This window comes from Pocillopora damicornis, chromosome 8 (assembly GCF_964200805.1).
Source record: "Pocillopora damicornis chromosome 8, jaPocDami1.2, whole genome shotgun sequence".
In the NCBI taxonomy this organism is placed as follows: domain Eukaryota; kingdom Metazoa; phylum Cnidaria; class Anthozoa; order Scleractinia; family Pocilloporidae; genus Pocillopora; species Pocillopora damicornis.
Genome location: NC_142677.1, coordinates 11,347,053 through 11,367,436, shown reverse-complemented (window position 1 = coordinate 11,367,436; position 20,384 = coordinate 11,347,053). Strand labels below are relative to the sequence as shown.

The following is a 20,384-nucleotide window of genomic DNA, read 5'->3' as shown; positions in this document are numbered from 1 at the left end:
TTGAAACATCATCAGGCCAAAGCTTTCCAGGGCTTCCAAGTGTGGGAACGTTTGTTTGTGGAGATCAAAAACACTAAAGAATCTTTTCTGAGATGATCTCAACTGCAAACATCTTTCTTTCAGTTACGTTTTATCAGATTAGGAGGACAACTTACCAATCTCTTTATTATGTTACGTGTGACGTATTACCAAAATCAAAATTGTCATGACGGGGAGGAGGGGGGGTGGGGTGGGAGTAGTTAGAAAAAAGAACCAATCACAGATAGTCAATCAAATCCAGATAACATAGATATAAAGGTGACGAACTATTTTCCAAATAAAGCGCAAAAGAGGGTAAAAGTTATACGAGAAACATGGCCAAATTTAAATAAAAACGCCATCTTTTTTAATGCGAGGACCTTACGATTTAAACTTGTTTTCAATCTGTAGGAATACCTCACAAAATAAAAAAAAATCCACAAAAACCGTGAATCATGTTAGTCAAAATTTCAAACAATCAATAAGAGATAAATGTATGCATGATAACGTTCACAAAGCCTACTCCAGGCTATATTTAAGTTAAATATATACCACAGAAGTAAAACATGCTTTTCGCGTTCACTATTCAGCTAGTTTAGTACCAGTACTACTAGGCATATGGTCAAAGATAAGGTTCTGTTTTGTATGTTAGTCATCCACCTTGAGTGATATGTGTCACAATGGCGAAAGCTGTCGACATTTACCAACTCGTAAAGCTGCTTCATGAATATCCACCACTCTTCCACTGCTGATTCAATAGCATCTGGTTTTAAAGGTATTAAAGTCAGGTATATACTGTTGAGCGCGGTATCAACTTCGCAGTAAGAAATTTCTTCTTAACAAAACCTGTGGCATATTGAGCCACTTAGCTTCCCCTAAAAGGGGACCAAAGCAGTCTAATATTACGTTGATAACTGACGCTACGAAACTTATGCTTTGACCAACGATGACAAGCAGCAGTAAAAGGGACTGACTCCAGTCTTTAGTACTCTGTCTCTGCCCGGCTCAGTGTGGAGAACTGGATTTGGCACTTTAAACTATTTGTCGACAGGTTTGTGTTTGGCTGTCGTAAACATACCCATTGTCACATTTACACTTGTAATCACCACTTTTATCGCACATTGACTCCAGTCCGCCGCGATTGCGGCATACCATTTCAAACACCTCTCTCCTTCCTGTGGATAGAAAAAAGTTGCAAAAGATGGTCACTGGAGCAATCTGGAACAGATCAAGTACTGCCACAAGTACAGCCTAAAAGTACAGAACAGTAATCGTTCCCATGCCCGTGAAAAATTAAAACGTTTCTCTTTCTTCCATGGAAAATCAATTTATGAATAAATTCATCATCAGCTTGGATCCATCCATCAATCTAACCATCCTCTGATTGGAGAGATCAGCTATGACTGCACGCAACTATTGATATAGTAATCAACCGAAGGCTGATGTCGAACCGCGGAAATGTGAGATGACTTTACAATCCCTAAATCAAGCTCAAGAACTCAAACATCTGTGTCTATCCAATTACGTATTAGACAGAGCAGCGTGAGCAGCAAGCCATCTCACATGTAAAATAAGGTCTGGTTTGGGTTCGAATCCTGGCCAAGGAATCAATTTTTATGTTTATCCCACGTTTTAACATCTTTTAAAAAATTTTTTTGTTGCCCTTAATCAGACCTACAAGAATCCTAAAAACCTCAACACGACATAAAATTTCAGAGAACTTAGAGGTTCTCCATGGCAGTGCTTCAAATTTTCTTCGCTCTACATTAGTAATTAACGAGCATAAAACCCTATAAAACCCTGCACTTATAGCGAAATCTGGAGATCATCTGACCTTGGCAAGTCTGTCCATCTCCTAGGTATCCCTCCTTACAAGTGCAGAAGAAAGAACCTTTAAAGTTTACACAGTTTGAGAGGGAACTACAGCCAAGAGACTCTACACTGTTCACACATTCATCCACGTCTGAAAAAAAAAACGGCCTACGATAAGCCTACAAAGGTAAAACAAAGATTATTTAAGTCTAACCTGCCTTCGGTTGTGTTAATCAGTGGCTGGACAGTAGTTATCGAAGATAACGTTTACTTTTCTTCCACGATGACAAGAGTCATTTTCTCACGCATCTTCAGTATGAATAACGGTGTGTACTATCTTCTGTTCAAGAACTGGGCCCAGTTGATCAAAGGCCTATTAGCATTAAACCTAGGTTAGCTTTTAATCCGGGTTTCTTTGTTTCTTTCTTCTAAAGCCTTTGCCGGATATTTCTCTCGATTCTTCGTGGAGCATCCAATAATCAAATTGTAGAAAAGAAGAACCATACTGATTCTTCTTTTAAGCTTTCAAATCTGAAATCAGATTTCACAATAACCCTGGGTTATCCTGCCCCATTTGAACCCGGCCCAGAATGCCAAACTCAGTCTGATTGCTACAATAAAAGAATTTCTGATGGCATTTCAACTAACTAGCCGGGAAATAACGAAACCTAAAATTCTGGTTGGAAAACGAACTACACTGTAACAAATGAATTATTATTTAGGTTTTACTAGTCAGCCCTTAGAGGACGGAGAACAGGGTACCAAGCATAACGCTGATGGGAATCTAAAATTGTCTACGGCTGCAATTATCAGGAAAATAATTATAGCGATAGAAGAACCACTAGGTAAACTGTAACGAAATTCCATGTAACATTCCTCCCCTGATCCCCTTGACCTTCCTCGAGAAAACTCTTGACTTGCTTACCATTACATAATGTATTAACGGGGTTCTGAGAACTGGGATCTTCAACAAAACCCAAAGCACATTCACATCTGTATGATCCAAAAGTGTTGTTGCAAACAAGATCTGAACGGCAAGCACTTCCAGACTGGCACTCGTCAAAATCTAAAAGGGACAAAAGACTCCTTTGCTTTGAATGCACCCTAGATCCAAATGAAATCTTTCATTGAATAATTTATGGTTCCTCACCAACGCATGTTACATTCACTGGATTCTGAGAACTTGGATCTTCGACATATCCCAACGAACATTCACATCTGTATGAGCCAACAGTGTTGTTACAGACGAGATCTGAACGGCAAGTGCTTGGAAACTGACATTCGTCGACATCTGAAAAAGACAATAGATTAATTTCCGTCTATTGCACCCTAGATTTGTTCCCAGTCTCTCTGGTAATAATTCGTCGATGTTGAGCAGAATAAATTGACTATTTTTCAAAAACGCAAACGTCGCTCAAACTCTAACCGCTACAATACACTAATCCTTGATGGCATTTAGGCCAACTAACCAGAAGATAGCGAAACCTAGCCGTCTGGTAGGAAAAAAATCTTATAATTGAAACAGCGATTTTGTTTTGAAATCAGGTTTCCATGGTGTTCTTTGGAGGGCGGAGAACCTTTAAATGACGCTGAAATGCACTCAAAACTGTCTTCGGTAGCAGTTATCAGAAAGATACTTATAGAAGTAGAAGAACCACACAGAATATCAACGGAGCTCCATACAGAATTTCTTGCCAGATTTCCTTCACCTTCCTCTAGATAAACGCTTGACTTTCTTACCATTACATATTATATTCACTGGATTCTGAGAACTGGGATCTTCCACAAAACCCAGAGGGCATTCGCATCTGTATGATCCAACAGTGTTGTTACAAATGTGATCCGAAGGACAAGGTGCAGTTTTGCACTCATCAAAATCTAAAAACGACAAAGAAATTATCAATAAAAATATATTTAACAAGGAATTCACTTTGAACTAGACTTTCAATCCGTGAGTTTTTCCAAGCCATATGTTCCCTCTTCTTTGGAAACAACTCATATCTCCTAATTAGGCGAGGAATCAAAGTGCTCTGTGAGCAAACTCGTGAATTGACACATGATTTTTTGGATTATGTTTAATGTTATCTGGTTTAGGGAATTTTGTGGTTGATTGTCATATCTAGAGTACGAGCAGTAGTTCAGTGTTCGCTAATGTAGCAAAGAAACAAAGTAATGTTGGGATAAAAAGGCATTACAATTGAAATGATCATGCTATTGCATTTGACAAGGGTGGATGATGTCATGTGTTTTAAACGTATATCATTTCTGTTTCTGGTTCAAAAGAAAAGGTTGGAAGTAAATGTGGGTGAAAAGTGAAATTTACCGTCTATCATTGTAAATATTAGAAAATCAAGGCAATACTGTCTTAATGAAAACATTCACGATTCCCTCTTTATCAAATGAGACAAACGGGAATGAGTTTTGAGTGATATAACTAAGCTAAGACTGCCACCGTCATTTTGGATCTCCGCCTGGGTAGATTTTAGTCACGTGCTAGGCAACGTATAATCAATAACAAGATAGAATTTCATTTCAGGCCTATTTATCAATTTTGTGATGTATAACTTTCGCATTTTAGTACGTAATATGTATTTTGAATCTTCAGATTGTCTTGAAACTTAAAAGAAAATTATTCTTTAAAAATTCACTGAAAATCGTAGCTAAAATTGTTTGTTTAGGTGTTATTTGATTTTCGTGTTAACTTGTAATTTCGTTAGTCGCCGGCATCCTTTGTTGCTTCACACAGGAAAAATACACGATACGAAACGTAATGATCGATTTTGTCCTTAATCTGACGCCGTAACAGAAAAAGCTTTTGAACATCTGTAAACTCCGAGTGCTTCGCAGTAAGTGATATTTTCAATGAATCTTCGGATTGTTTTCAAGTTCAAGGATTGTAAATCACAATTTTATGAAAAACGAAGGTTGTTCTGTTACTTCAGTGTGAATCCTTGCATGCCTGCCAGTCGCTGACGCCGCTTGTTGAAACTAAAACGAAAAAAAAACTCTTTTAAGATTATCGTTGGCTTCTTTGTCACCCCACCACTATTCTTAGCAACAAAGGTCGCCTTTTTGTTTGTCTATTTCTCGCCAAAAACTATCAAATGCACACAAAAGCCTAAAATCGAAAAAAATTTTATAGTAATCGACCAATCGAGCGAGCGAGCGAATACCATTCTCCACATCGTATCTACAACTCGCTCTTGCGCATGCGCGCAATTCACGAGTTAAAAACTAATCATTTTCTCACGTCCAACCACACCTCGAGTATTGCTGCACCAGTTGAAGTAAAATCAATTTAATAAACAAGCTTACCGCAGAAGTGGTAGTGTGCTTAAAAACTCCGGCTTATCTAACAACAGTAGTCACCAATATTCACAAATTATAAAAATAGAAAAAAAAAAACAATGATTAACAACTGGCATGGGTAACTACAAAACGTCCGATCACTAACTCTCCTCCATTTTTAAGGTGATTCTTTTACTTAGTGAAAACAAAAATTTATCATGAGTTTAGATAACGGCAATTACGGATAGAGATTTGCTGGATTAAGATTAATGTCACAGAAACCGGGATCCAGTATCTCTGAACATTTAACACTTAATGTATGGCCCCGAGGGAAACAGTTAGTTTTGTTTTCCCGAGAGTTCTGATGTTTCTCAAAACGAGGTCGAACGGCAAGCACTTCCAGACTGGCACTCGTCAAAATCTAAAAGGGACAAAAGACTCCTTTGCTTTGAATGCACCCTAGATCCAAATGAAATCTTTCATTGAATAATTTATGGTTCCTCACCAACGCATGTTACATTCACTGGATTCTGAGAACTTGGATCTTCGACATATCCCAACGAACATTCACATCTGTATGAGCCAACAGTGTTGTTACAGACGAGATCTGAACGGCAAGTGCTTGGAAACTGACATTCGTCGACATCTGAAAAAGACAATAGATTAATTTCCGTCTATTGCACCCTAGATCTGTTCCCAGTCTCTCTGGTAATAATTCGTCGATGTTGAGCAGAATAAATTGACTATTTTTCAAAAACGCAAACGTCGCTCAAACTCTAACCGCTACAATACACTAATCCTTGATGGCATTTAGGCCAACTAACCAGAAGATAGCGAAACCTAGCCGTCTGGTAGGAAAAAAATCTTATAATGAAACAGCGATTTTGTTTTGAAATCAGGTTTCCATGGTGTTCTTTGGAGGGCGGAGAACCTTTAAATGACGCTGAAATGCACTCAAAACTGTCTTCGGTAGCAGTTATCAGAAAGATACTTATAGAAGTAGAAGAACCACACAGAATATCAACGGAGCTCCATACAGAATTTCTTGCCAGATTTCCTTCACCTTCCTCTAGATAAACGCTTGACTTTCTTACCATTACATATTATATTCACTGGATTCTGAGAACTGGGATCTTCTACAAAACCCAGAGGGCATTCGCATCTGTATGATCCAACAGTGTTGTTACAAATGTGATCCGAAGGACAAGGTGCAGTTTTGCACTCATCAAAATCTAAAAAGGACAAAGAAATTATCAATAAAAAATATATTTAACAAGGAATCTTCTTTGAACTAGACTCTCTCAATACGTGAGTTTTTTCAAGCCATATGTTCCCTCTTCTTTGGAAACAGAGAGATTTGCTGGATTAAGATTAATGTCACAGAAACCGGGATCCAGTATCTCTGAACATTTAACACTTAATGTATGGTCCCGAGGGAAACAGTTAGTTTTGTTTTCTCGAGAGTCCTGATGTTTCTCGAGACGAGGTCGAGGGAAACATAAAGACTCGAGAGAAAACAAAACTAGTTTCCCGAGAGACCATACATTAAGTGCTTTGATCATATAAAAAGAACCTCTTTTTGCAGCGTTTAGATCACCCCTGATGAAGGCACTAGACAGGAGTGTCGAAACTTTGGGTCCATGAATTGTAACTTCTTCGGTTACATTCATTAAACCTGTAAACCAGAGCAGCATCAAACCATGTCTGATATTTGGACTTTCCCGTAAATAGTCATATAGAAAAAACATGCTACTATATTCGGCTCGTTGCAACGACTGCGCAAATGTATCCCGGTCTGGATACATTTGAATTTGATCAAGGGCACGAGATCAAGAATCAACCAATCACAGTGCGCGTTTTGTTGAGTGAAAGTCTAGGTGTATAACAATGAGTTTTGACCAATCCATTTGCTGAGATGAGGCGAGACCCATCTCAATCATCCCTCTACAAACAACAGTTATTAAAGGAGCTAATGTCTACCACTGAGTTTACGACAATAGCTTGCTCACCAGTAACGCACACTTGAACAAAGGTGCCTTCCTCTTTGCATTCACATGTTATGTAGCCATTTTCAACACCACATCGATAATCTGAGTTGCAAAGGTATGGGGAACGGCACAAGTGGTCATCTATTAAGATACAATTCAAAGATAGAAAACAAAATGGTGTGGGCTTGGTATACTTGTCGTGTTTCATTTATTTTTTTTCAGCTTAATCGTTTTTCAAACTAATTTGATTTTCAATCTCCAGCAAAGCTAGCAAACCTCGAACCGTGCGTGCAGCGTAGCCTTAAGCCTTGGAAAATTCGGTGACCAATCAAGCCTGGAGCACTCGGTCGCAACATCACGAAACGTCCGCCTTCACGAGATGCTATATTCAGAAAGCGCGATCAGCTGCACTGCGCGTGCAACTCCCAAGATATTATTAGTAATTTTCCTTACTGTCTCCCTTACAGTTCTTGCGATGTCAGTTTGGAGAATTTGGTATTGTTTCAACTTATGATCCCCTTGCTTTATTCTCGTCACTTTTCTGCTAGTTATTACTGTAAGGAGGAATTCTGTCGTGGTCACTCATGGGAGTTAAAGGGTTAAACAAGGCCGAGTGTTTACAACTATTGACGGTTGAGAGTGGTTAAAAAAATCCTTTTTCGAAGGGTTTTTAGAGTCCAAGCCAAATGTACTTAATTTAAGACAAAATGTGGTTGGAGATGAACCCCTCGAAATTTTTTTGAGAAGTTTTTCTTATAAATTCATAAATACGCCGATTGAAATTCAGTTTTCTTTCATATTTAATCTCCCTCACAGCAAAATTTTACCATGACACAATTTTTTCAACTCCGTGTGTTTGGCCATTGACTGGACATTTTAGAGACCGCTAAGACTGTTGGGAATAAACCTTGACGTATGCAGTCAGTTTCGTACCACAGAATACCCATAAAATTTGTAAGAAAAAGGTATTTCCGTTCAAATAATGGAGACCTTTCCTAAAATAAAGTAAACTCAGTTGCAAATATTCCTGTGTCCGTTATTCCCCCTTATTTACCATGTAGAACTTACATGCAACGCGCACTTCAGAATACACTTCCACTTCACAAAGGGCAACTCTTTTGTTTGCTCCCACATTCTTGATAACAATGACATGCCCATGTAATTTTGGAGAACAGATAACTGATACAAACTTTTTGTTGGCTACACTGGCGTTTCCACACAGCCGTTGATCTAGTACAGAAGTCAATATCAAGTCTTTCCTACTTATCCAAAAATCAGTAGGGATAACGTTTTAAACAAGTTCAAAAATGAGATTTGCTAGGTGAATAATTGCGTTGAACTTACAGGTCAAATGCATGACTTTCCCAACACTTTCCCCGATATGTAACTATTTCTATCACCTTCTTAAATTAGCAGGGGCTCCTGCTTATTTAAGGTGGGAGAAATAATTACAAATCTGTGTTTTCACCAGGATTTCCCGCTGAGGACTCACAAGGCCCCTTGACTGAATGATGTGAGCCCTGATGCGAGCCCTGCAGAACTTGAACGAGACAAAATTACTATCAGTGCTAAACTACGACAATGGGACGTATGTGTTTCTATTTTCGACGGAATCACATCCAGGTGAAAACACTGTAGTGTAATGAAACATGACAGTTTAGTAATTCAAGTACACATGTCGTAAATGCCAGCGGTTCATCAAACCTAACTTACCTCTAACAGTTTAAAGAATTACATATAATATAGAGAGTCAGCTAAGGCTTAACAGCCTTATATTCCTATTGGTTTTCTAAATGACGCCTTGCCTTTCATTTCTCTTACTGTTTCCTATCTTCTTTTATTAGATGTAATTTTCACTCTGGTGACTTAATAAAGACTTTCCTTAAGAACGAAACTTGAAACAACGATCATGATGAAATACAGTCAGAACAACGAAAATGGGCTGGTGCTTCATGCGGCATTTACGTTTAAAGCTTCAAAATTAAATGACAAATTCGTTTATTACTATGTAAGTATTTTTTCACTTTCTATTAAAAAAAAACACATACCAACATGAACATGATAGAGTTGAGAAGAATAAGGAATGAAGCTTTCACTGGGTGGGTAGATAACAACTTCTTCCACGTCATAGTAACGCCTCAGGTCGATTTTCCACCATGGATCTGTCTGCTCCTTTGTTGCTATACATGTTAGTCTGTCATTGTCAACACCCTGATCAGCAGTCATTTCTATTACGGCAGTACTGGATTGTGTAACAGACCCCGTCTTTGTCAAATCAACTAAAATATAAGTATAATAATCACCGAGGTTTCTTTTGGCATTTTTATGGACCGAGACAAAGTTAAAATCAAAACGGCACTAATATCCAGCTACTTTGACCGAACAAGCTTGGTCAGAGAATTCATTTTATAGCAAAAAGATATTGCATTAATAAGAATCAAGGATGGCTTGTTTATTTCTAAGCAATGGGAAAATATGCCAACTAAGATGGTCTGTGTTCATTTTTCATTGGATAAATTGAAAAATAACGTGATTTAATAGGTTTTCATTAACTTTTTAAAAAAAATTTGCACAAAGGAAATTCACTGACTTCTGGTATCGTTTTCCTTGAGACCAAGCGGCTTCCATCTTAGCTTGCCCGCTCGAGATGCCAATCACAACACAGGATTCGCTTCATATTGCCTACAGGCGCTGCCAGCTATATGATACGAGGAGTTATCACATGGCTGGCTCCGAAAGAGGGTTAAATGAATTGCATCCCGTAATCTGGTTAGCTGACCCAACTAAGTCAGATAGGGCTACATATATTAGCATTGCATGTTTCTGTTTACCCACAAAAGCAAATTTCCGTGGTGAAATCATTGCTCCATATGAATGTACCATGTTTATCAAACTGGCTTGACCAATATTTCAAACTATGGAAGACTTATCTTCATCATAAAAGGCGCCGTTATCATTACTGTTGTCATTGTCAACAAAATAAGCAAGCCCATCGCCCTTATTACACGTTGTAGTATAAAACATTACACTTACATTCGTATACAGCATAAATTTGCACTTCACACAAATTTAACGATGCTGTTTTGCTTGGAATAGTGATGAAAACATATCTACCACTTATTCTGTGTGGAGAGTTACACACATATTCCTTGATCACGTTTGCGCTTACATTGCCATCTAAAGAATTGCATGTGTCCCCTGACAGAGTCTCTCCTGGCAGAGAATAAAACAAAAGATCTTAAGCGTTGGTTAAAATTTGTAAAAGGAGCCCAATGAAGTTTAGGCGTTCAACATCTATTCATATGGACGAGATTTGAAAACAGTGATTGGCAGGGAAAGACATCCAGGGGAAGAAAGGAGGTTGTATGTACATAACTGGGCAGAGAGAGGGGCTGCAACCCACAAAAATAGGGAGGGGCTTGATCCCAAATAGAGAGGCGGTGAGCTGGGAAGAGATGACCATTGTAACTCCATCACAACAAGAGTTTCAGACTTTGTCGCTTATGTCATGGGCAAAGGGCCATCAATAATGTTTACTCACTAATCACTAAATTACGTTTTCTTTTTTTTTTACAAACTTCCCTAAACGTGTCACTCAGTTCAACTTATCCTTACAAAGTACATATCCCATCAAGTAAACAGGTGATTGACATGCAATGGAGATATTACTTTAGATAGTAGAGTTATAATCAAAATAGCTACTTCTATGGTATGGTACATTGCTCACCTACAATAACTGCTACATCTGTCATGTTTAACCTACTAACTAAATGAACAAGAGCAATAGGTCTAACAAACACCAGGTCTATCCTCAAAAATGTGTCCAGAGTAAAGGAAGTATCAAGGCAGGTTTGTAAATCACCATCCACAGCCACTGTGTATTCTGGCAGGCCTAAAGCAATATTATCTGCAAAAAAAAGTTGTTGGTATTAGGTAATGTTCAAGCTGTTTTTTTTTAGCATAACTGTAAAGTAAGCAGCCAAATGTACATAGAAACCAAAGAAAATCAAAACATCTCTAAAGAAAAGAAAAATGAATCTTTCGCTTAAGCCAAGACAAGATAATCCTTCTTGCTACCAAAGATACAAATTCCCAAGAAAGTAGATGGTCAGAAAACATATTTTCTATTTATTCACCCACCTTTGTATCGCCTTCATAAAATCTTGAAAAGAAACCCTCTTTAAGACTTCAGCATAAAATGCTACTTACAGTGTAAAGAAAGATGGTTTTATTTTGAAGAAAAGAAACTCAATTGCTTCTAACTTTGTTCTCACACAAAAAAATTAGATTACATAAATAACAAGATTTGTAAAGCTCTCTGCTTTTGGCCCATAGAAGAGGTTTATTGAGCATTACAACACTAAACGTCACTTGATCCCCTGTCCCACTGAATCCCAGTCACTTACATAACATAAGAGGCAAATCACCATGGATTTTTACAGTACATACCATTAGAATCATCATATACATAAACTTCACAAAGTGTTAAGTTATTTGTTTCCCACAGTCTGATGTAGAGATATCTGGCAGTGATAGTTCTACCACAGTGTACATGCCAGCCTTTGTGATCAGGAATGTTTGCCACAGTGAAATTGGTACAAAGGTAATTAAGGAAATCCTGACCAGGCACAGGAAAGTTATCTTCCAGGTGAGGACCTTGAATAAATAAAAACGTTCTGCTGTTATTTTTTAAAGAAAAAAGTGGAAAGAACAAAGTGAAAGTGTGCACAAACAATTCTTCCAACAAAACTCACCAGCATAGATCAGAAAATGAGTAGCCTGTGAATCACAGCAACGACTCCTAAACTGGATGAAGATATGAGCAACATAAACTACCTCCTCCAAGTCTAGTCGCCACCAAGCATTAGCTTGGCTGGTGGTAGAACTGCAGCTTTGGCCAATTGAAAACAGTGGGTTAAGGTTACCATCCACTGCTCTTGACGAGACCGCATCACCTGATGTGCTAGACTGATTAGTTGGCTTACCCTCAGATAAATTGATGCCACCTGCAGCAAATTTTCACAATAATGGTATCAGAAGAAATTACATAACAACTGCCTCATTACACTGCCTCAGTAACACTGCAGAAGCACAAAGGTTATCAATTTGAAAATTTAAAGACAGCTGGCTAACCCTTGCAAACATCTAAACTGTCATTATTTAAGACTGCCATGAAAGTCCCTCTAGAAGATAAAAAGCCTTTTCTGCATTTGCAAATATAGTAAAATGTAGGAAACTTGTCATTCATATATTCTCTTGTGCATTCTGAATTTGGAGGACAGACAGTCTGCAGTTTGCATGCATCTGAAAAACATAAAAGAAATCAAAACAGAAAATTGGAAAGATAAAATAGCAAAAATTATTAAACAAATAATAGACCACTCAACATTTAGGTGTTACAACCTGTATCAATGGTTTGACTGGCAAACAGACAAATGATTGAGGAAAACAAACCAATCTACTAAATTAAGACTTCACATTGTGCAAAATGTTTTAGATGGGAAGTCTTAATTTAATGTAAGTCTATCTGAATTATCATATCAAAACTTTAAAATCTGTTCCTATCATGCTCTTCACATATAAAGGATATTGAACCTTCCATGTGGGGTGAGAGTAGATCTTACAGGTATATTGGGGATGAGGGGGTAAATATAGGAGCTTAAAAAAAGTAAGGTAATTGGAGAAATTGTGAGTTTTGTGTGGGTTTATATGCAAAAAATGGAGTTCCACTATTGGTAGGAATATGGTGTCAAGAAAACAAGAGTATATTAGTTGAATGAAAAGTAGATGTGCTATTCCATGAAACAGCAATTAATCGTTCCATATTTAAGCTCTAAAGAAAATGTTCAACTTTGTGCTGTGTATTTAGAGAAGAAGAAGAAGGAACCTGTGGGAAAAGAGAGGGCCCCATATGTAAAAAGGAAAGAGGAGGGTAGATAACCTGAAGATAAAGGATGGCTTATGCACTTACGTCTGGGAAAGACTTAGAGTTAGTAATATCAAAAAATGTTGAGAAAGAGCTGAGCAAAAATTTAACTGTGGCAGACATCTAGCAGCATCAGAGGATGTTTTTTGAAAGCAACTGTACAAAACAAGAGTTTGTTTCAGACTATGCCTAGCCATCACTGAGAAGTTCAAGCCATATACACTGTTAGTGGGGCTCCAGGAGTAAAACAAGATTTTTAGAGCATTTTGTCATTCGTTGCTTGACAGTGCATTAATTTTATACTTTAATCAATTTGCATTAAATTATCAATACTTTAAGTTCTGGTGCTGCAATCATCTTGCAACTGTGTATTAACCCTTTCACTCCTTAAAGTGATTAACATGAAACTTCTCCCTATAACATCTAAACATTATTCAGCAAACAGGTAATGAGAATATTCAAACTCATCCGGTAGATCAAGATGCTAACTTGATCTAGCAGCAAGTTTTTGTAACTAATTTACAAGGAAACATGTAGTAGCTAGAGAGGGAGAATTAAAATATCAGATTTGGGAGTTGAAGGGTTAAAGAGAGAATAATTCACCTTGGTGACGAAGATCAGCATGACTAAAATTCCTTGCTGCGCCACCAGAATCTATAAATAAAATGGAGAATTATCAAACACAAACATGTAACCTCCAAGCATCTAGGTCTGGCCACCATTTAAAAAGTCACTTTTGCCAGATGGCAACTCTGAAAAAATCTAGCCCAAGCTGATCATTTTAAAAGAAAACTTACCTGGCTGTATTTCATATCTCCCGGTAAGCCAATCCTTTACAGCTGTAACCTTTCCCAAGGAATAATCAGATGAGAATGGAGCTAAGACAGTATCATTAATCTGTAGAGCTCCAACACGTACAGGATAGTTTGGGTATATGTCTCGTGGCTGGTCAAAAGTTTCCAAAGCAGTACTAAAAGTCCCAGTGATCTCCATGTACATGTAGAGTCTAAAATTCTCCACAGCTACCCACTCAGAATCTTGCCACCTTGATGTCTGTTTATAAAATAACAGGCCTTCATTCCCAAGGCTGTGTGGAATTTCTATAAAATTTGGCAATGTTTTTTTTTAGATTGGCAGTCAAGTTGTATAAGATTATAGTCATTGATGAAGATAGAACTGAATAGAGTTGCTCAGGTGATGATAGAAACTTGTGCACTGTAATTGGTTGAGAATTTAATGTTACAGCTCCTCAAAATTACCCTGCAGCAAAAAGTGATTATGATAATTAAACTAATTGTAGAATTAATAATTAAAATTAATTGTAGAAACCCACACAAGACTACAAAGCCAAGAGGGTTACAAGAGATATAATCACAGACCAATTTGCCCTGTTTCAAAGTAAAGGGTGGGAGATAGAGTTTAAAGATGGAAAAAGTAGGATAGGCAGGTAATTAGAAACCACAGATTCTCATCCCCAGCACAGCAGTTAGTTGTCAGGTATCATGACCAATTTTGGCTGGATGCACACCAATTTCCTTTGAAAAATTTCAAGGGAAAACCTAAGAAAAGACAAATCTAATGCAAAATGGGCAAAAACTTGAAAAATTCACAGAAATCAAAACCTCTCTAACACAAGGCTTTTTTGATCACAAATTTCCTGCAAATTACCATTTTGTTTTTAACTTTATCCTTATGGCTTATGTGTTTTTATAACAAAGTTCGGATATAATGTGCGCTGTCATTGGTTGAAAGAGCGTGCTCTATGAGAGTATAGAGCATAGAGCTGAGCTATAGCTGTCACGCCACCTGCCAATTGTACTATGTTCGAGCTTTTCTGGGACTTCTTTTTAGCTTTTTTCCGATAATTGAAAGTGAAATTTCGGAACTGAAGCAACCCGGCAAGTAGCAACAGAAGAATCATACAAAGGTTTGTAAACATACCAGGCGCCGTAATTTATGTTATGAAAACGTGAGCAGATATGAAAATCCTCAGAGGAAAAACAAAATAAACATTCTGTGTTTTAAAAATTTTCACACTCAGTTAGATTGTAAGCTTAATAAAATTCAGTGTTAAAAAAAAAAAAACAGAACAAAACAGAAATGATGAAAAATATAACCAAACTGGCATAATTGTTAAAATTCATACAAATCATGACGGTGTATGAGCAAATATGATCATGCTGAAGTTCATCGCTGCTCGCTCATCATGATAATCTCTGGTCATCACAGTAAAGCAAGCCTCAAAAACTACATTGGCCGCCATTCAAGTGAAAAAATAAGAGCTTGCTTTTATATCCTTTCCGATACGTTGAGTGGCAATTCACATCAGTCACTGCAGCCAAGTTTTGTGGCGCTGTCATCACGAGCAATCTTCATGTTCCAGTGAATTCGGCTGTCGTTCATTCAAAAAACACTTGCCTTGAACAGTTTGTTTTCTACCTTGTCATGTGAAAAAACTCGCATGTTTTTATGAGCCATAATTCAGCTGAAGTTCACTGAACATTTCACTTCAAGATTCTGTATTAGAGACTTAAAAACTTCAGGCAAAAGTGTTAAATTCAACTTGCGGAACTATTTTAGTTTGTAAACTATTGTTGAATGTGAACTTTGATGGTTTTCAAACTTTGACGGTTTGACACTTTTGACAGCTTTAGTCTTGTACAGCCGATCAGATTATTTGAACCATTCTAACAAGGATTCTGATTGGCTTATTGTAGCATGCTTTATGAGAGTATAGAGCATGCTGACGACATTGTTGTTTGCTTTGGAAATAAAGTTTGTTTTGAAAATTGAAAGTAATGCTTGGGTAATTAAATGGATTCTTTAAGCCTTGACTGTGCTCTGCTCTGTTATAAAGCACTTTGGAAGCGGCTAGAGCACTCAAGAAGTGGGAAGAAACACTTGACTACATCTTGTGTTTCTCCCTACACTTCTTTCGTGCTCTTTTGACCTGTTAGTGAGGTAAGGTTGTTAAGTGGTAACTTCCTTTGTTATGTTATGAATTGTCGTATGTAAGATGTTTCTATGAGGCCATAAGTTGTTTACATCTTTTAAAATGAGTCTATTCAAAATTATTAAATGTACTTCCCAAATTCAGACACTGAAATCAGTTTTTATAACAGAAAATTTCCATTATCTAACAGTTACTGATGAAACAGTAGATCTCTTCAGTGTTTTGAATTAATGTAAAATTTTACAAGAATGTCATTGTTGCAGCAATATAACCAAATCAACATTTTTTTAACCTTCATTATTGATATAACACTACACAAGTATAGGGAGGAATAGGATATTTTACAAAAGGAAACTGCATGGATACATGCTATTGAACTTACTTGGATAAACTTCAACTTCACAGAAAGACATTTCCCACTGAGTCTTGGGAATGGAGACAAAGAAATATCTACCAAAGGGCAGTTGGTTACAGCGGACTGTTACTCGTCCCCTAGACAGATAGGTTAAATTTTTGTGGCAAACTTGTTGTGCATCAATGGGATCATCCTCATAGAAGGCTGTGAGAGTAAAAAGAGATTTGTAAACAATTAAGGTTTGTGATGATTTATAAAAACTCAGTCTCCAGGCCAGCTGTGGGCCCATTTTACCAGAGCTTATCTCCCCACGTAGCACAAAGCAACCAGAAATATTTCTACTTTCACAGATTTGATCCCTTGCAGTTCATCAAAACCTCCTTAGAGAATTAAGGACCCTGCCCCAGAAAACTACACGGTGACCTGACAAGAGTGCTTTTTAGCCATCAAGGTCAGCATATAAACCATTATGGCACTGCTAGCCTCTTATTTCTACATAGCAGCTTTACTGACCAAGAGTTGGGTAAACTCAGAAAAGTGGAAACTCTATTTTATGGAATGTTTCTGTATCAAAAGGAAGCTGTAAAACAAAAGTGAGACAACTGTTAAACCAAGTCTCAATAGAAGATAGGTTGTGGTTTGTGAACATGCATATCCTGATCTTTGATCTGGCTGGTGTATAGTCCAACAAAAAAATTCTAGCCATATCTCAGCATCAGTAGTTTAGTAACTATTACAGTCAAAGACTACAGAAGACTGTATTTTCAAGCTCGGTTCAAAACTGTCAACCTTAGCTATAGGAACTCCTATGCCTCAGACATACAAATTTTATTGATATTTTCTCTTATTCGTTGTTGTTAACTTGTTACTTTACAGAACACATGCAGGTTTTCCTCTGGTACAAAAATCACTGTGCCATGTAGTGGACCTCAATTTTAGAGCAGCATTCCCTCCCACTTTCTCTGGCTCACCCAATTGTTTTCAATGCTCCTCTCAAACTGCTCGTGCCAAAACTGGCCAAAAATCACCCAGTAGCAAAGAAAGAACTGTAATTGAGGTGAAGCTCATTGAACAAATACAGATTGCCACGTTTCTTAATTTATTCCAGGAATCCAGATAGGAATGTAAAACATTGCCACACCTTAGAGTTTCATTTTGTCCTATTCCATAATAACTGAGCATGCTAAATCTTAGGATGTTGTGGAAGTTATCATAGTGAGTTGATGTGGTTACAGTATATTTGTGAGACTATTCCAACAAAATTAAGATATAATGCAAATGTTTGCACCTTAAACTTTCATAAACAATTCTCTATTCAGTGAGTTTTACAACCTACCAACTGTTAAATCAACTTGTTGTAGCTTATCATTACAACAACTCTCATATGTGTTGGTGATAGTTGCAGCTTCAATTTGGTAGATTCCTCCCAGATCCACCTTCCACCATGGATTATCTTCAACTTGAGTTTTAACACATTTCTTCCATTCAAATTTGATTCCCAAGCCAGCGTCTACGCCATGATAACTGTCTCCGTCCAAAGCAGTACTTGACTGTTCTGTTGACTGGTTTATCGCAATGTTAGGGTAGTAAACTGACAAGGCTGAAAACAAAGAATGAAACCGGACGGTATTGCAAGACTTGAACAAAACATTGAACCTCTGTCTAGTATATTTGAACGAAAACGCTTTAATATAACAATAACACTCAGCTGTAGGCTACGTATTCTCACAATAGCTGTTGTCTAGAATTGCATGAAATAAATTAAAGTCATCTTGTTTTCGGTGGGGTCTCATTGTTCTAAAACTTGTTCAGTAAAGTATCAATCTTTTTACGTAAAACGGTGAATGGCTCGGTTTTAATTCGTATACAAATAAGAGGTGAAAATTGTTTTCACACAATTCAATTCAGGTTAAGAAAAGAAGGAAGTGTTTACAGTGCATTTAGTATAGGAATAAGAAATAAACCCAACATCAGTTTCAGAGGAAAATTGGTTTAACACGAAGATGTTGAGGCATAGTAAGTTGCGACCAACCTCAAGAAAAAATTTACTCACAAATCGATGTGGGAAGTGCTGTCCAAATTAAGGCTAAAATGATCCACTGAAGAAGGCTCTTCATATCTAAGGAATATTCTTAACCGCGCTCGACCATCCGAGTAAGAAAATTTTGCAATTTTCTTGTGAAAAGCTTACGACAGCTTAACCTCGTCCCCAGGTGTCTCTCGGTCGGCTTTCAAAATGGCGGTACCACAAGAGATACAATCTGCCTCCTCTCCTCCCTACTGAGACTCCTTCCCTCCCCCCCCCCCCCCCTTCGCTGCCAACATGTTAAAGGTTACTGTATAGTGCAGTGTTGGGATGGGACATTTTGTGAAACTCTTATTCGCATTGTTGCGAAGGAAAATTAACATTAGCTTGAAATTGATTAAAGCCTTTCTAGTCACAGATTTTCTAAAACAGCACAGAGAGTGAGTAGCGTACTTGCTAGGGGTACGAAATTGGAGTTTGGCCAGCAGACGTTATCCAAATAGCTATTCTTATATCTAAATGTCTTTGATTTTTTAAGCTAAACCAGCCAGTTGCGACTCGGACATTGACTGTTTGAAGGGAAAGCCAGGTGTATACGGAGAGAGTGTCACTGGATTGATGAATTTCCCTTTGGAGACGGAAAAGCGAAGTATGAAAGTATGTTGACAGCTCAGGGCTTTTGTTTGCCACCAAATTTTTTAGGTTACAGGCTCACCTCGATACCGCTGATCTACAGAGGTTCACCCACGTAACATGTTGCATAACAATATAACAACAGAAAACCCTGATAACGACATAATGAAATCGTCAATTTTTTCTTTTCCATTTTTATTTTATATGTTGTTTTAACCAACAGAGGATGACTCTTATGTTATGTGATTATGTCAACAAGTTTATCCAATTAATTTACATCGCGACGCAACGACCTCCTCATGTCGTTATTCCTTCATGTAGCTGGTTTGAATAAGGTTAAAAGAGACTGACTCCCAAAAAGAAGTCTTAAATATAAAGCTTATTACTTTGTAGTCAAGTCAGCCAAGGTTTTTTACAGTTAGTCATGCGCAGTACGCACTAATCTATATTCTCTATCTGAGGTTATCCTTGTATCTCAAGCTTCTTGGTTTATCATTGGGTTTTATTTTTTCTATCTGACTGAGCTTAACCAAACTGCTGCTTATGATGATAGGTCTAAGTTTCGCGATTTTTCCGTCAATTGCAGTTTATCCAAATTTCGACCTTCCGAATTTTCCAGAAATATCACCCGGTAGTGAATTTTAAATAAGTACTATTAAAGCTAATGAACTAGAGCTTTGTATACTCCTTCAGGGTGGATTGACCCACGAAAAGAAAAAGTGAATATACTCTTTAAGACGCCATTTTAATTTATTGTGAATACTTTATATAGAAAGCCCCTATTTATTTTTTTTTTCGGTTTTTTCTTTTTTGGAAATTGTCGAGGTACATGTAACAATTACAATCAATTGGTGACAGGTCCAATTGGGTCCGGCTGTAATCATACTTGTGATTGATGAATCAGACTCTTGCTTCAGGGTTGTCCAATTTTGTAATCACTCGCATGATTGCAAACCAAACTGAACTCCACTAATGGACTTTAATTACCATTTCTTGTAATTCAAGGCTAATACTACTTCTGCTGACTCTACCAAACATGTCATAAGAAAGATATTAATGTAATTCAAATAACTATACCAAAAATATTCTGTTCTTTATACAGGTGCAAATCAACCTAGCCATTCTAAATACTCATCTAAGTCTTCCAGCACCACTACTGGCATGATCCTTTTCATAGCCCTTCTAGATCACTTTGCCTGTGATTTATATTGCAAAAATGGCACCACATCTCCTGTTTTCTGTATCTTCCCTTCTCTCCCTTTTTTTTTTAGCAAGTAAGAAAAGAATATGTATTTAGATCTGTCTCCATTTCATCAACAGTAATGGATTGTGTGCTGTGCAGTACATCTTTAATCCTATGTTTCACTCCTCTCTTACAGCAATAA

General features: G+C 37.4%; 1 protein-coding gene across 3 annotated transcripts; it reads right to left on the bottom strand.

Moving 5' to 3' along the window:
• Positions 1-362: 362 nt before the first annotated feature.
• Positions 363-18,552, bottom strand: LOC113682503 (uncharacterized). Of its 3 annotated transcripts, XM_089181090.1 has the most exons (20): positions 18,394-18,552; positions 17,677-17,940; positions 16,368-16,544; positions 13,830-14,132; positions 13,636-13,686; positions 12,240-12,410; positions 11,861-12,112; positions 11,556-11,762; positions 10,834-11,013; positions 10,140-10,319; positions 9,155-9,385; positions 8,175-8,336; positions 7,128-7,247; positions 6,213-6,350; positions 5,624-5,764; positions 3,571-3,708; positions 2,981-3,121; positions 2,756-2,896; positions 1,853-1,981; positions 363-1,193 (listed from the first exon to the last, which is right to left on the bottom strand). In XM_089181090.1, exons 1-20 carry the CDS (start codon positions 18,455-18,457, stop codon positions 1,051-1,053), a joined length of 3,333 nt encoding a protein of 1,110 aa, XP_089037216.1. In that variant the 5' UTR covers positions 18,458-18,552; the 3' UTR covers positions 363-1,050. The 3 variants fall into 3 exon arrangements, with proteins under 3 accessions (XP_089037216.1, XP_089037217.1, XP_089037218.1); XM_089181091.1 differs by lacking the exon at positions 8,175-8,336; XM_089181092.1 differs by lacking the exons at positions 363-1,193; positions 1,853-1,981; positions 2,756-2,896; positions 2,981-3,121; positions 3,571-3,708 and adding an exon at positions 5,339-5,539.
• Between the last annotated feature and the right edge of the window lie 1,832 nt (positions 18,553-20,384).

Excerpts from the sequence above, each read along its gene's own strand:
- LOC113682503 (XM_089181090.1), bottom strand. The coding sequence starts at position 18,457 with ATGAAGAGCCTTCTTCAGTGGATCATTTTAGCCTTAATTTGGACAGCA. Across the intron at positions 9,386-10,139 it reads AATTTATGCTGTATACGAAT|TTGATTTGACAAAGACGGGG; the intron begins GTAAGTGTAATG and ends CTTATATTTTAG. Across the intron at positions 1,982-2,755 it reads CGTTAATACATTATGTAATG|ACGTGGATGAATGTGTGAAC; the intron begins GTAAGCAAGTCA and ends TTTTTTTTTCAG.